This window comes from Pseudorca crassidens, chromosome 11 (assembly GCF_039906515.1).
Source record: "Pseudorca crassidens isolate mPseCra1 chromosome 11, mPseCra1.hap1, whole genome shotgun sequence".
Taxonomy (NCBI): Eukaryota; Metazoa; Chordata; class Mammalia; order Artiodactyla; family Delphinidae; genus Pseudorca; species Pseudorca crassidens.
This window is the reverse complement of record NC_090306.1, coordinates 68,779,265-68,796,395: the sequence shown is the minus strand read 5'-3', so window position 1 is coordinate 68,796,395 and position 17,131 is coordinate 68,779,265. Positions and strand designations below refer to the sequence as shown.

Below are 17,131 nucleotides of genomic sequence, written 5' to 3'. Positions count from 1 at the left end.
TCTTCCTAATTAAAAATTTTTTCTCATGGACATATATACACTAACAAACGTAAGGTAGATAGCTAGTGGGAAGCAGCCGCATGGCACAGGGATATCGGCTCGGTGCTTTGTGACCGCCTGGAGGGGTGGGATAGGGAGGGTGGGATACGGAGGGTGGGAGGGAGGGAGACACAAGAGGGAAGAGATATGGGAACATATGTATATGTATAACTGATTCACTTTGTTATAAAGCAGAAACTAACACACCATTGTAAAGCAATTATACCCCAATAAAGATGTTAAAATTTTTTTTTTCTAATTTTAAAATTAATCCTTTTATAAATTAAACTAAGGAAAGGAAATTTCATTAAGTTGGATCTTAGGCTGTAAGATCTAAGGCTGTAACAACAAATTACATTTCAAACAGTTCTTGAAATATTCAGGTGAAATGAGATGTTTAGAGTAGATATATGTCGAAGATCTTGAGCAGTCAGAACTCAACATTTTAAAATAATAATAAAATCAGTTTTGCATTTTTCTAAAATTCAAGCTTTTATCAGATTGAGATCAGCTTTTATTCCCAACAATGTAAATATTAACATTTTTATCATTTGTGGCAATACCATAAATGTATCCTAGAGAAATAATACTTTTATGTTATCTCATAACTGTCACTTTTTTTCTTTCTTTCGTTTTGTTTTTTAAATGGAGGTATAATCCATATATAACATTATATTAATTTCAGTATATAACATAATGATTCGATATTTGAGTACACGGTATACAAATTTTTTTTCTTTTTTCTTATGATGAGGACTTTTAAAATTTACTCTCTTAGCAACTTTCAAGTATGCAATTCAGCGTTATTAACTGTAGTCACCACGCTGCCCATTACATTCCAGGACTTATTCATCTTGCAACTGGAGGTCTGTACCTTTTGACCACCTTCACTCATTTCACCTACCCCCAACCCCCTCCCCTTTGGCAACCACCAGTCTGTTCTCTGCATCTATGAGCTCAGTTTTTCTTTTGTTTTGTTATTTGTTTTGGTTTTTAGAATCCACATATAAGTGAAATCATATAATATTTGTCTTTTATTACTTTTAACCAGTGGGCTTTCTTTGTTAAATAAAATTTGGTTTATCTGGTTAAGATATTTACTAAAAAAAAAAAAAAGACTAAAAAATGATAATCTGGTAACATGATACTGATACAACTCTTAAATCTGAAATTCTTGGAACCTGATATGTGCCGAGACAACTTTCCCAGTCCATACTCACATGGGAACTTGGTCTGTACCATAAAAGTAAAGTATTTCCCTCCTTGCAGTATGTGTGTCTTTGGCTTGAGGACTCGATGAATATGTTGAAGAGAAGCAAAAGGAGCCAACTGCCTCATAGTAAAACTTAAACTCATGAAGACAAGAAAATTTTAGACCCTCTGATGCCTAGGTAGAAAGAAGATTCATGGATCACTTTGGGTCTTGGTGGGATGGATGATTCAGGTAATATCTACCTGTAATTTATATAAGAACCTAGATTTAGAAGATGGATTAAGAAGGTTAATCTCTATGTGGTGAAGTTTTAAAATCAGTTTGATGGATATATACAAGGTTATGTGCATTCCACTGCAGAGATAACAACAAAGGTGACTGAGATCTGACCCCTGCCCTTCCATCACCTAGTTGTGATTTTTTTAATTACTGGTAAGAGAAAAGTATCAGTGGAGTATGAGCTTATATAGTGGGTGTATAGTGACTAAATGGAGATGGGAATTGAGCATTCTTTGCCAAACTAGCTTAAAGGGAAATAAGATTCAAGGTGATGGGCTTTTTAGGAAAGAACCATTTGTCAAGAAGACATGTGCAAGCTGACTCTGGGAAAACAGTGAAGATTTACATTCCACTAAAATGAGAGGAGAGTGGAAGACACATAGAAACCTAGGAGACAAATGGGAGAAAGGAAGTTGCATCTCTGATTAAATTTTTAAAAAAAATTTAACACTGTTTTCATTCCTTTGTACTTTCTAGGTACAGTCATATGACAGCCAGACAGAAGAAGTTAAAGAGTGTAGTCACAACTCATTACCAAAATTAGGTTTTTACCATGTGACCCAATGGGTGTGAAAAATTAAGTCTACCGCTATATTACAAGTCACTTGATCTCTCTGTCCTTTAGTTTACACAGTCATAAAAATGCATTATAACTAAACCTATCTCACAAGGCGTCAGAAGGATTCAAAAAATACATAGTCTTAGCATAGCATCTGACCCAGAGCAAGTGCCCCATAATTAGTGACGGCTGTTGTATTGCCATGGGTGTTATTACTGTTGTTATTATTATCATTATTGAGAGGCATGCCTCAGTTTTAAAGAAAGGAATGAATAGCTCAGTCATGAGCTAGAGAATAATCACATGTGAGTTTCCTTCTCAATCTATTACAGACTCTCCAAATATTATTGTGTTTCACCCCTAAACATTCAAAGGAAAATTTAACATTTTTAGATCATTTGTTCCCCAAAGTTTTGCAACACCTATGGTATAACACAGGTAAGTGAGACAGTCCACAACTCATGGTCCTTGTACTGGATTTCAAAAATAAGATATTCATATTAGAACCAAGAGAGACAGATGCAATATGATTCCTAAAAAAACTCATCTCTGCACTTAACATACGCCATTTATCAAGGCCTGTCCACCTGCACTAGGATCAAGATGAAAAGCAATGAAAGCAAAACAGCAAAGAATACTATACTTGAATGCATTAAAAAAGTAATCAAAATCAACAACTTCCATAATTACAAACATACAACAAGTCCTAGTATTTTCTTTTACTGAGAAGTTGGAGGAAAGGAAAATTTTCAAATATTCATAATTATATGGATTAATTAGGCTACTTATTACCATGTTCTCATAAAAATAATGTTAAAGCATACTACAAGCAATGAGTAATGTGGTCATTATAGATTTTCCTTAAGCCAGAAAACCAACACAGCATTTTTAAGAGAAGGGCTTAATATTGTTTTCTACTGTCCAGGAAACATTTCTAAAGTAGGTAACAATTAATATAAAGCCCCTCTCCCACCACTTTTGGGACTGTTGTACACATTTTAAATATTTTATATTAAAAAAACAGTTTATTTTTTCAAAGAACATCAATCTATTATTCCAGATATAATAGGGATATTTTCCAAATGTTTCTGACATGTAGATCCAGATTTTTTTTTTTTTTTTTTTTTTTGCGTTACATGGGCCTCTCACTGTTGTGGCCTCTCCCACTGCGGAGCACAGGCTCCGGACGCGCAGGCCCAGCGGCCATGGCTCACGGGCCCAGCCGCTCCGCGGCATGTGGGATCCTCCCGGACCGGGGCACGAACCCGTGTCCCCTGCATCGGCAGGCGGACTCTCAACCACTGCGCCACCAGGGAAGCCCGATCCAGATTTTTTAAATTACTTTTAGTGGTTTCAGTGGAGAAGGGGTAAGAAAAGAAAAAAAAAAAAAAAAAAAAAACCTTAAATTAACTAAGACAATTATTATAGAAACGATATAATGTAGTATATATTTAGATAGAGTACAGACACTAAATTCAGACTGCCTGGGTTCAAATCCTAGATCTGCTATTTACTAGTTTTATATGTTTAGGCAAGTTTCTTAAACTCTCTGTATCTCCATTTCCATACCCACTAAACGAGAATAAAAGGTACCCTACGTCACAGGGTTGTTAGAAATATTAAATAAATTCAAACACTTAAATAAATTTAAGTACTTAGTATTGTACCTGGCTCATAGCGTGGATACCATAAAGCTTAGCTGTTCTCACTATATGCTGGACACTCACTATTTATGTACATGAGCAAACTTACTCATTCTAACAGTCCTAGAAGTAATTATTATAGATTATATATATATTGTTGATTTCACAATCAATAAAGATAGGCTGGATTACACACAGTAACAACGGCAAACTCTCAACTTGAAAAAACATTTACTTCTCACTCATGCAACTTTACTCAGGCTTCAAGTGGACTCCTGGAAGCATTGTTATCTATGCATTTTTGCTCAGCAATCCAGGCTACAGGTGCTTCCACGATGGATCTGACAGACCAGAGGGGACTAAGGATTGAAGCACTGGCCACTAAATGTTTCACCAGGAAGTGACACGCCTCAGTCTGGTAGCATTAGCCAAAGCTAATCACATAACCACGCCTGGGTGGGGAAATCCAATCCTCCTGTGTGCTCAAAAGTAGAGAACAGACATTGCTGAACAATAATACCCATCACAGTCCCCATTTTATAATTATTTGGGACAATGTATTGTTCAAAGAGTGGGGCCTAAGTTTTAACCCAGATCAGTTTGTTTTTCTCCACTAATAATGATCCTCGGGGCTTCCCTGGTGGCGCAGTGGTTGAGAGTCCACCTGCCGATGCAGGGGATGCAGGTTCGTGCCCTGGTCCGGGAAGATCCCACATGCCACGGAGCGCCTGGGCCCGTGAGCCATGGCCATGGCCGCTAAGCCTGAGCGTCCGGAGCCTGTGCTCCACAACGGAAGAGGCCACAACAGTGAGAGGTCCGCGTACCGCCAAAAAAAATAAAATAAAGTAATGATCCTCAATAGTTTTTTTCTCCTACCCACCAAGATAGCTTATCGCAGGGGTCCCTAAGCCCCAGGCCAAGGACCAGTAGCGGTCCACTGCCTGTTGGGAACCGGGCCACAGAGCAGGAGGTGAGCAGTGGGCTAGTGAGCTCAGCCTCATCTGCCGCTCCCCGCCGCTCCCCATTGCTTGCGTTACCGCCGGAACCATCCCCCCACAGCCCTCACCGTCTGTGGAAAAACTGTCTTCCACAAAACTGGTCCCTGGTGCCAGAAGGTTGGGGACCGCTGGCTTATCGTACAAATTCCCATTAGTAACAGTGACAAACTTCATTCGGCCTTGATTAAGCAGGGAGAGTTGGGAAGAAGGCAATGTCAGGGCATTTGTGGTTTAGAAAAGCGCTAAATTCTCAACTGAGAATTGATGAAACTCTACAAAAACTTTAAAAAAGTGTGGAGAGAAAGCAAAGTGAGATTAGTGCAAAAGTAGATTTTTCTAAGCTCCGTTGCATTTGCCTATGGTTATTTTAGCAAACAGTCAATAATAATGATTTTACGTCCCTTCGACTACTAAATTTTTTTACCACTTTATTGTACTAATTTTTTTTTGGCACAAATATCTACATTGATTATGTCTACAGCAGATACTGAGTATTCTTTCTTTTCCCTTAATCTTCCCAAATTTCTTTTACTTAACTGATGTCTCTTGGGAGACATCTTAAAAATTATACTTGGGAAATGTTGTTATTCTAACATCAAAACCTAAGGAGAACATATTCCTATTGTCCAGACTTATCTCTTAAATCAAAGACCTACAGACTTCAGATGCCTTTCTTCCACTGAGAGCAACTTATATGTTAAATCAGTAAAATTCACTACTTACCTACAAGTTATAAATCAAACGCTATCCAAACAATGTATTTGAAAAACCTGTTTTCAGCTTTTCTAAGATTTTCAATTGGACTATTTCATACTGGAAACTCTTAAACTTCAATTTTCCTAGATAGTATAAGAATAATACTTCTCCTTTCTATGCACTGTCACTTACCTCATTTGGTCATAATATCAGCAAAAGTTTATATAATTCATACTTTTTACAAGTTCTCTAACCACATGGTTTAAATAATTTCTACATTCAGATGTGCTTCCTAAAACTGTAATTTAAAGAAGTTATTACACTCATATATATTATCACAAAGATTCATTAGCCTCCCACACATTTCTCTCACAAATGTCACACCACAATGGAAAGCAATGATCTCCCTCATGGAGTTGCTGCTTAAGCAGAAATTCTTTAAAAAAAAAAAAAAAAAAAGGAAGAAGAAAGAAAAGGAAAAGAAGAAGCAGGAGGAGAAGGAGAAACAAATAATTTCAACCACTGGATTTTTTTTTCTCAACTAACAGTATATAGCATGAACAAAGGAAAAGTAAGCCACCTTCCAGGAGGTGATAAGAGTTTGGACTTTCTCCCACACTTGGTCACAGCTGATTGAATTTCCATTGTTCATTGATTGTGCCATTTGTCAGGCAATCCATCCTTGCTTATGTAATCATAGCATTCCAGTAGTTCACTCTGTTCTGTCCTGAACGTTCAGCAGCATGACAGAGAAAATTACACACAGAACAGCACCAAGCCGCTGACCTTTAGAATATAAAATAAGGCCGATCTTTTGAAATTGGTCTTTGTTGATGAGGTTATCTGAGGGACAGTATTTCTAACAGGCCATTTTTCATGCTGACCAGATACCTTCATAAAATATTTTTTATTTATAAAAAATGATAATTTAAATTTTAAATATACCTGTACTGTGTACAATATTATGAATAAATACATTTCATTTAGTGTTTGTCAAAAGGGGACACATTTTTCATCTCTAGATAAAACTCTCACCTTCAAACCAGAATTAAGTATAATTTTAATAATACCTGATAAATACGAAGGAAATTTTACAGGAAAGAAAGAGAGAGAGATTGAATTTCTGAAACAGCTTAACGTGGCTGACTAATTGTTTGCCAAAGAATCAAAATTCAGTAGAGGAATTAAATTACTTTCTGGTTATATAAAATCCGCATTATATTTTCCTTATTTGTTTTCTTTTGAAAGAATGTCAAACTCAGAAAAGTTGCAAGTACAAGATAAAGAACTTCCTTCCCTCTGAACCACTTATTGACATGATGTCTGAAACCCCAGAATAATTTAACAAATCAACAAATCTTAGATCTTTCACCTTTTTTAACTGTCTCCTTATCTTCTCTGTCAAACTTACAATCAAATGCTTAGATATCTAGCTCACTAGAATCTCTGCAATATACAACAAGAACATATAGATCTGCTGAGTAGCTTTTTACTCCATCTTTTAGACTTTTCCATTTTGTTCCTTCCATGAACTTGTGGTATCTAAAGAAAAAAAAAAGAAAGAAAGAAACCACACAAAGTTCAACTTGTAAAAACACGGAGTCCTGTTGATGGGGAACAGGTTTCAAAATAAGCAAAATTCCCTTGATTCCTATTTCACAGGTTTCTTCACTTCTGCCTTTAAACAAAGGATTCTCCTACAGGGGGAGGAGGGGAAAGTAAAGATAGTGAGGAAACTATTTTTCTGGTAACCCAGACACCTCCACATGCTATCATCTTGTCTCCCCTTCCTGTCACTGTCAAACATCTCCATGGACTCTTTTTCCCTACCATCAGTTCACCCTGTAATGCAGGATTCTGGCTTTGGCTTTCATCTCTCCATTGACATCGCATTATTAAAAGTCACTGAGGAGGGCTTCCCTGGTGGCGCAGTGGTTGAGAGTCTGCCTGCCAATGCAGGGGACGCGGGTTCGTGCCCCGGTCCGGGAGGATCCCACATGCCGCAGAGCGGCTGGGCCCGTGAGCCATGGCCGCTGAGCCTGCGCATCCGGGGCCCGCGTACCGCAAAAAAAAAAAAAAAAAAAAAGTCACTGAGGATCCCTGAGTCAAAACTGCTGTCTTTCAATCCTCAATAGCCTCAAAACATCTCTGGAGCCCTTTACCGCTATTGATTTGCCCTATTTTTATTTCTTCTCTCCCTCTTACTCCATGGCACAAAAACATCCTGCTGTTCCTTCTCCTACTTCTTTGAACAAGTCTCATTCACTCTCATAGGTTTTTTTTTTTTTCCCCTTCCACTTGTCTTCCAAGTTCAGTTTTTAGTATTTTTTTTCTCTCTCTCTCCCTCTCCTCTTTCTCCCTCTCTCCCCACTTGGCATTCACCAAGCTTCAGCTCTCACCTCTTTACAAATTTCAGTCAAATCTATAATTATACAAGTCCTCGCCAAGTTTTCAACTCATTATCTTTAATTTCACAATCAATTCCTCCACTTGGATATCTGAGTCAAATTGTCACGTTCACCATAACTTCTTTACTTCCCTACACCTCACTGCCAGGAAGTCACTATGTCTAATTTAGCTTGGAACAGCAGTCACTCAGTTCTGGCCAAGTGTTGCAATGCAGGAATGCTGACTCACTGCTGACAGATATTCTGCTTTTTTTTTTAAGAGAAGCCCCCAAAAACTGAATCATTAAAGGAAATTTAGATTTTAGATGAAATCTTCCAATGTTTAAATACTGACAACTACTTTAAAAAGCAAACAAACAAAAAGCACCTGGGTCACACAAAACCTATCTGCAGGATTACAATCAGGTTGTGACTTACAGCCTAAGAAGTGAAGGCAAATGCCTTAGCTTCTATTCCAAGCCTTCCAAAACCAGCCTGAAACTACCTTCTGAATTCGAGTACCAGTAACTCAAAATAACCACGAGAAGCCAACTGGTCTACTGTTCATTCTATCCTACAAGTGTATTTGGTTCTTTCTCACCGCTATCCCTCTGTCATGTTTGTTCTGCATACAGAAGTGTTTTTCTTTCTAAGTCCTACTTTAAGATTGAGTTTAAATGCTATCATTTCCCTGAAAACTTCCTGGACCATAGTAGCTTATATATTCCAAAGACATTAGTACCTAGGACTGTGTGTCAGGCACAGTCCTAGACGTTTTACATGCTCCCCACCACCACTATAATCCTAAGAAATTGATACTATCATCATTCTTATTTTATTCTTACTCAATAAGGATAATGAAGCCTGTCCAAAGCAAGCGGCGGACCTGGGGTTGAACACAAACATTTCTTGTTCCAGTGCAGAAAGAAGAGTAGTAAATTCAAGTTTTGATCATCTACTATGTGACATGTGTTTTGTGCCAGGAAATTTTCAAATGCTTAACGAGACTCACCAGACCATTTACAATATGGCTCTCTTCTTCTTCTATTATTTCTTGATAATTTCCCTGCCTCATTAGCCTTCTTTCAGTTTCTAGAATTTACTGAGCTACTTCACACCTCACAGACTTTGCATGTGCTGTTTTCTTTGTCTGCAATGTTCCTCTCTCCTTCTGATTCTAATCTCTACTCATTGTGATCTCAGTTTAACCATCATTTCTTCAAGACTCCTACCATGATCCTTCCAGAAAAGATTATTTTAAATCCCCCTATTATTTCATAGCATCTACTGCAACTCTAAATAAATAGGTTTGTAATAATTTAATGTATGTCTCCCCTACCGCTGTGTAGTGAGTTTCTCCACTATCTCTTTCATCATTTTCTCTGTACTATACACACAGTGAGTGAATGATTGGTGTCTTTATCACTTATGAGCCATTTTAAGACCTAGAGGGATTAAACAACCTTTATCTCATAGCTAGTAAGAAACTGAGATCTTGCATGTTAACCTAAACAATTTCCATCATAGAGATGTTAACCAAGCAGAAATCATTTTCTAATAATCTGCATTTAGTCAGAGACTTTTCCTTTTCAGGTTATAGTCATTGTTAATGCATATTAAATTCTAAACCAAACAGTATGTGAGAGTCTGATCATTGAATGTTGTTTAAATAAATAGAAAATGTTATTTAAAAAAAATAGAATTGCAACGCTTCCAAAGAAAGGGATAAGGGATGACGCAGACTGAAGAGTTAACCACAATGCACGCAAAAGTGAATTGCCTAATTTTTCAGAGTGGCAGCTGGATTTCATTTTCAGGAAAGGCAGCAGGATGTCTAATTCATCAGGAGAAAATAACCAAAACATCCATTCTGTTGTTCCAGGATTAGAGAAATTACTAGGAGTTCTAATTGCTTCACCTTATATTGCAGTTCTCTACTGAAGTCTCTATAATAGAGAATTTAGTCTGCCCAAAGCTAGGTGTCAACAATGTGAATTAACCAACAAACTGTGAGGAAAGGTGGTTCTTCACATGTTCCTAAAGCACCTACATGTAATTTGTCTTTCAAAGATCTCAGCGATTACAGTCCCAGAAATGTATTTTACAGGGCTATTGCCTACAATAGAAAGTCCCTAGTATATCACCCTTAAAGATTTCTATTCCATGCTCACACTACTGCATTCGTAAACTACTATTGGGTAGTGTACGCCATTATGAAAGCTAATATGCATTACTATTTATGCATTGGGGCTTTTGGTAGGCCTGTAGATTCGGAGGGGCGTTTACTTTCATGAAAAATGAACAGACAAGCTTATAATGAGGAAAGAGAATCCCTCTTGCCTCTTGGAAGCCAAAGGGCATCAGAGATCTTGACTACACCTATGCCAGCTCCACCTAGAAGAGAACAATTAGCTGTAGCGACCCCTCCTCATTTTACTTAAGAACTTGGCAGTCAACATCTCCCTTCCCCCATCCCAGCTTCAAAAACAAGTAAGCAAAGCACCTTCACATCAAATTGTGCCTGCATCCACTTACCACCTCCCAAGACATACAGAATCAAAAATCATCAGGTCTATGTATCCTGTTATCTGACTATCACTTTTCAAACTCATATGTCTGTTCTGTCCTAGAATCTATGGACATAAATTAAAAAAAAAAAGAAAGACATTTGTCCTGCCCTTGAGTTTACCTTTGCAGAAAAGTGTTAACCAATGAGAAATATCTGCAAATAGGATTCAGATTGAAACCACATATTGAATGAAGTTTCAGATTAGATGTATGGTCTGCTGTGTCTACTTGCCTCCCCAACTCTGCTCTGCCAACCAAACTCCTTAGTAAGACGGAATCACACTGCTAAAATAAATGCAGACCCAAAGACTTATCTGTTATTCACTTTGATCTGTTGGGCTGCTATAAAACAGGTACAGCCACGTGATTCCAAGAGTACAAAGACAGAATTCAGATACAATATTGTCAAATATCAGTGATCTACAATGTACTGAATGTTTGAAAATACCTACAAGGACCCTTTGACAAAAATCCTCATTAAAAAAGGAACATTTGGGGGTCTCCCTGGTGGCTCAGTGGTTGAGAGTCCGCCTGCCGATGCACGGGACACGGGTTCGTGCCCCGGTCCGGGAGGATCCCACATGCCGCGGAGCGGCTGGGCCCGTAAGCCATGGCCGCTGAGCCTGCGCGTCTGGAGCCTCTGCTCCACAGCAGGAGAGGCCACAACGGTGAGAGGCCCGCGTACCGCAAAAAAAAAAAAGGAACATTTTAGGCATACACATTTTTTAAATTAATTTATTTGTTTTTATTTTGGGCTGTGTTGGGTCTTTGTCACTGCATGCGGGCTTTCTCTAGTTGCAGCTAGAGGGGGGCCACTCGGTGCTGCTGTGCGTGGGCTTCTCACTGCTGTGGCCTCTCCCATCGTGGAGCACAGGCTCCAGGCGCACAGACCCCAGCAGTTGTGGCACGCAGCCTCAGTAGCTGTGGCTCATGGGCTCTCTACAGCACAGGCTCAGTAGTTGTGGCACACGGGGCCCAGTTGCTCCGTGGCATGTGGTATCCCCCCAGACCAGGGCCCAAACCCACGTCCCCCTCATTGGCAGGCAGACTCCCAACCACTGCACCACCAGGGAAGCCTGCATACAATTTTTTAAAATTTAGGCAAGCAACCAGAAATTAAAAAGAGAAAGAAACATCAGAGAGAAAATCTCCAGATCTTAAATGTCTATCTAATGGACACTTTGATTTCCACATTCTCTGCACTCCCTTGAGCCCTCACCAACTTCAACTAATCCTCTAGAAACCTGTCCTTTCCTTTCCATTGCCACCATTGGCAATGGTCTGACCACTGCCTTAGGTCTGGCCCTCATTGGTTTTTACTTGGAATATCCCAGTGACTTCTTAATTGGGTTCTCTGCACACAGTTTTATGCGAAGGATGCTCACGTAAATAATCTCAGTTCCATACTTTATGACATATATACGGACACAGAACTTTTTGAGAACACATTCTTAGGCGAGACAATAATTCTGTGTTTTGATCTGAGAAACACTAGGATTTCCTGTTCTTAAATAATTGTGGTATGAAAGTACAAAGACAACTATTCTTCCTCTAACATTTATAGGGTCTATTTCATTAAGACTTGGTCTTAACCCTTTAATAAATTAATCTTCTTACTAGTTCTACATTTATATATGAGAAAACTGAAGCACAGAGACATTAAGCAACTTGCCTATGAACACACAGCCAGTAACTGTAAGGGCCAGAACTCAAACTCAAAATTCCAGCACCAGATACCATGCTGTTGACCATCATGACTCCTACCCCTACCGCTTTGCCGCATGCATACCGAGTGATTGGGCCACTGTCCAGCACATAAGAGAGGATCTGAAAAATCCTCTGAAACACTACTAAAAAAAATGACTGGTTGGGGAAATATGCTCATATTCTAAAGATAAAACCACCTTAACAGCTCCAAATAATCGACAGAGGACAGAGCATGGTGGTGACAGAGAACAGTCTCTGGTCAAGATGTCTTTCTCCATTTCAGGTTCCTACTTTCAACAAGAAGGCATTTGTCACCATCATCAAAAAATCTACAAACAATAAATGCTGGAGAGGGTGTGGAGAAAAGGGAACCCTTTTGCGCTGTTGGTGGGAACGTAAATTGATACAGCCACTATGGAGAACAGTATGGAGGTTCCTTAAAAAACTAAAAACAGAACTACCAGGTGACCCAGCAATCCCACTACTGGGCATATACCCTGAGAAAACCATAATTCAAAAAGAGTCATGTACCACAATGTTCATTGCAGCTCTATTTACAATAGCCTGGACATGGAAGCAACATAAGTGTCCACTGACAGATAAATGGATAAAGAAGATGTGGCACATATATACAATGGAATATTACTCAGCCATAAAAAGAAATGAAATTGAGTTATTTGTAGTGTGGTGCATGGACCTAGAGTCTGTCATACAGAATGAAGTAAGTCAGAAAGAGAAAAACAAATACCGTATGCTAACACATATATATGGAATCTAAAAAAAACAAACAAAAAAACTAAATGGTTCTGAAGAACCTAGGGGCAGGACAGGAATAAAGACGCAGACCTACTAGAGAATGGACTTGAGGACATGGGGAGGGGGAAGGGTAAGCTGGGACGAAGTGAGAGAGTGGCATGGACTTACCTATACCACCAAATGTAAAATAGATAGCTAGTGGGAAGCAGCCGCATAGCACAGGGAGATCAACTGGGAGCTTTGTGACCACCTAGAAGGGTGGGATAGGGAGGATGGGAGGGAGACACAAGAGGGAGGAGATATGGGGATATATGTATAGCTGATTCACTTTGTTATAAAGCAGAAACTTAACACACCACTGTAAAGCAATTATACTCCAATAAAGATGTTAAAAAAAAAAAAGAAGGCATTTGTCAAATGCAAACCTGACCATGTCATTCCCCCATCTCACTGCTGGGAACTTGGAAATGGTAGTGGGAAACCCCACTGCAGTGTTTTGCAAACTTTTACAGGAAACATCTGTCCCTAATGGCTTGCTGATGAAAGCAACCACACTGTTAAGGCCCATGGCCCAAAGAACAGCCACAACTCTTGAGTTCTGACTGTGTGACTCACCCTTAATACTCGGGCAAGTTTGAGATTTATTCTACAAATGTATCTGTTTGTTACAATATAAAAACAATGTTTATAACTACTTATAACTGCAACTCTAGGAGGAAAACGAAAAACAAAAAACTTCATTCCTACCATGATTTCTAGCACCACCTACCTGTATGCAAATTCTTTCTGGGTACCCGGTACTGCAGCTTCATATACAGGACAGGGCTGTGGACCTAATCCGAGCTACTTGGCATGATACCTAAATCCCTTCCCAAACCAACCCCTGACTCACCAGCCCCCTTTCCCACCTCTCCAGCCAACACAATTAGTTGCAACTATATCAACAGTCAAATTTCAACCTGTGTTCCACCTCGTGGACTTTAATAATTAGGACCTTGTGGACTTTGAGAAGACATATCCACCCTTCCAAACCCTACTTAGGTGTAATCTTATTGAAGTCGTTCTTCCTCCGAGTGTGTGGATACTTAGTAACACTCCCCTAGTTTATCCCTCTTCTTGCACTTGTTTCCCCGTGGCTGCTTCCCATACTAGACTGTGCTGTCCCTGGGGGCTGGCTCTTGCTCAACTAAGCAGAGCCCTGCCATACAGGTAAATTTCTGGTCTATAGGAAGCGGGGCTCACAATAGGTAACCTAATCCTTCAGGACAAGGCAAAAGAGCTGACTACGAAATTGAAATTAAACACAAATTAAAAGGTCTGAGCATATCTCCAGTCGCATTGTCTTTCCCAAAAGAACTCCAGGTTCCGGTGCAGGGGACGCCAAGCCTTGGCACCCAAGAGAGAGGGGGGTGGGCGAAGGCGTCACTTACCAACTGGTGGAAGGCGAATGTCTGTTCTCCAGCGTTTTGGTCCAGGGCTTGTACCAGCTGATCTGCTCCGCGGCTTTGCCCCAGAACCTCTCGGGGTCGGCCACCGAGGCCGCGAAGTGGGTCTTGTACTCGCAGCCGCCCGAGGACAGCGCCCGGCAACCCCGGCCCCCGAGAGCGCCCCGTTGGCCGGGGGCCACGTACGCCCTGCGGGCCGGGCCGGCTCCCCGGGCGGGAGAGGACGCGGGCAGGGACCCCCCGAGTCCCCCGGCGCCGGTGACTTTGCGACACTGCAGCCAAGATGGCTTCATCGCTGCCGTTGGCGCCCCCCTGCAGGCTGCGCTGCCCGCGGTCCCGAGCCCACTCCTCGGGCGACCCCTGGGGCGCTCGCGACTTCCTGGAGCCCGAGGGGAGCAGGCAGGAGGCGGGGGCAAATTCCGAGGTGTGCCCAGAGCCCGGGAGTTTGGAAGTCACACTGGAGTCGCCGGGAAAAACCGACCTGGAGCGGCGGGGGAAGCCACAGGCTGCAGCGGGGGCGCGGAGGGGGGCGCACAGCGTCCCCGCGCCGGGCGAGAGCGGCGCCGCGCGAAACCCGACGCCTCTGCGCGTCTCCAGCTCCGCGACTTCGCCTGGAAAACCGCCCTCAGGCTGCAGAGCGGCCTCCCTTCTCCGACGCACAGGTACCCCTAAGGTGAGGCCGACGGACCCAATTCATTGTTTTCCAGCAAACAAGCAGTGCGCAGCTTCTCGGGGTTGGTCTCTGGAGAGCCAGCCGGTGGAGCGGCCGCGCCTCGGCCCGCAGCGGGAATCCGCCAAGCTGGGCTCTGCGGCCCAGCCCCTGAAGCGTCGAGTTTTGTTTCTTTCTCTTTAAAACAAGCTCCAACCTCGGCTATTTAGAAAACAAGCGGCTCCTGGGTAAGGGCTGCTCCAGGATTTCCCGACAGCTGTGAGAGGAGGAGAAGTGGAGGGAGGTTGCCCAACCGAGTTGGGAAGTGCTTTGGGGGTGACTGCCGCTGGGGAAGGTTACGCCGTTGGAATGGGGATTCACTTGCCAACTGGACTCCCCGCAGGATCTAGGCAGAAAGCAGGGTGACTTGTTGATTTTCCTCCCTGCCCATTTGCCTCTTTGGAGTTTCTTTGCCCTTTTTTTTGGATGAGACCCCACGCTCCCCCCACCCAAAAAAAAATTTAAGCCCAAACGAAGAGCAAAGTCAAGATGAATCTAAAGAGAAAAAGAGGAAGCTGAGGAAAATTAAAAGAGAAAGGCGGTATAGATTACCGTCTGGGTTTAACATTCTTCAGATTCCTTCACTGTTTTTTCTACCTGTTAGTGAATCACAGATGCGGTCGCGTTTGCCTTTGTTACGCCAAACATATGCTGTTTGGTGTGACGGTGTTTGCAGTTTTAAATGTAAAGATGTGTATTCCCAAATCTGAAGTGGGAAATAATGAATGCCCCGACCCTAGGAAGATTGTAAACAGATTTTTTTTTTTCTGCAGGAAAAGAATAATGTGAAGATAAAGGTTAAACAGAACAGAGATAAATCTAATGCAAAACAAAGAACATTTCTTTAAATAATCACCTCAGCTATTCCCTTTCAACTAAGAAGGCGCTAGACTTTTCCCTAACACCTGCAGCCTACCTCTCTACCAAAGGCCTCACAGCAAATGATTTCCAATAGCAAAAGGCACTTGTCACTATTTGAATGCAGAGAGAGTTAGGAAGCCCGATAACCTCCTGTCCTCCTTCTTTCCTCTGCCCAGCCGTCTAATGCTGCTGTCTGGTCTACAAGATCCTCTGACTCCAAATCATCCCCTATTGTATTACAGTGATGTCCATCCATCTTAGTCGTTTGCTTAACAGATATGTGAGCCCCTGCATTGTGTAAGTTGTGACTTGTTGCGGGGGTGGGGGATATGAAGGAAGCAGGCAGATCTCTACTGGCTCTTACTGTGTATCCACATTGTGCTGGCACTTTCAAATATGTTAGCTCCTGTATTTCCCAAGTACTAAGAAACGGGAAGTATAATCCCAGTGTTTACCACCTTGAGGCTGTGTGACGGATATCCTGGCACACCAGTAATTCAAGGTGCACAGGCTCCTTAGGTTAGTCCTGCCACCCACCCCAGCATACTATACAAAGACCATTTTCTCTCTGTGCCCCGACTTGAAAAAGGTGGAGAATCTGACTCCAAAGTCCATAATTTTCATACCAGGATGATTATTAAAAAGAAGAAAGATTTTAGACTTCCAATAAAATATGACAAGGTGAATACCCACATCCATTCCTCTTCTTCTAGAAACCTCACTGAAAAAGAAAGTACGGTGGTGGTGGCGGTGGTGGTGATGGTAAACACCCAGAAGAACAAAGAGAACAGGAGAGGACAAGAAAACAAGTGAGAGAATGGAAAGAAAATGAATTCATGTTATGTGACTGGGGTGGGGGCAGGGGGAGGTGAATGGAGAAAATGGATTTCCTCATCACACACCTGAAATGCCTCAGGATTTGGAGGCCCTGGGTTCCCCTGGAGGTTCAGAATGAAGGTTAAGGGCTTAAAAACCAAAGGCCTAATTAAAAGATTGTGTGAGATGAAATTAAACCCCCCCACACACGCTGCTGGGTGGAACCATTTTCTCTGGACCCTGCAGTACATTGTCATGTTTTAAGTAATTTTACGAAACAGATTGTGAATGTAAGTTCCATTTCAAGCCAAGGGAAGAGCATACAGTACAGCACAGGAGGAGTGTAGTGGAGAGGCAGAACAGGAGTGGGCAGTAAGACTAGAAACGTGAGCCAGATGCAGAGCTGCAAAATAGCGTCAAATGCAGGCCAGGACCTGAGTTTGAGACCATTCACC

The 17,131-nt window shown here is 41.5% G+C and overlaps 1 protein-coding gene across 6 annotated transcripts in view; it reads right to left on the bottom strand.

Annotated features, from left to right (window-relative positions):
• ACSS3 (acyl-CoA synthetase short chain family member 3) overlaps positions 1 to 14,717 on the bottom strand; it is a 144,488-nt gene extending 129,771 nt beyond the window's left edge. For 2 of the 6 annotated variants that reach the window (XM_067697459.1, XM_067697460.1), the window contains exon 1: positions 14,276 to 14,715. In XM_067697459.1, coding sequence (XP_067553560.1) covers positions 14,276 to 14,583 — 308 coding nt within the window. In that variant the 5' untranslated portion in view covers positions 14,584 to 14,715. Of the gene's footprint in view, positions 1 to 13,013; positions 13,096 to 14,275 lie in introns of all 6 variants that reach the window. The other 4 variants (XM_067697462.1, XM_067697458.1, XM_067697463.1 and 1 more) reach the window with 4 other exon arrangements.
• Between the last annotated feature and the right edge of the window lie 2,414 nt (positions 14,718 to 17,131).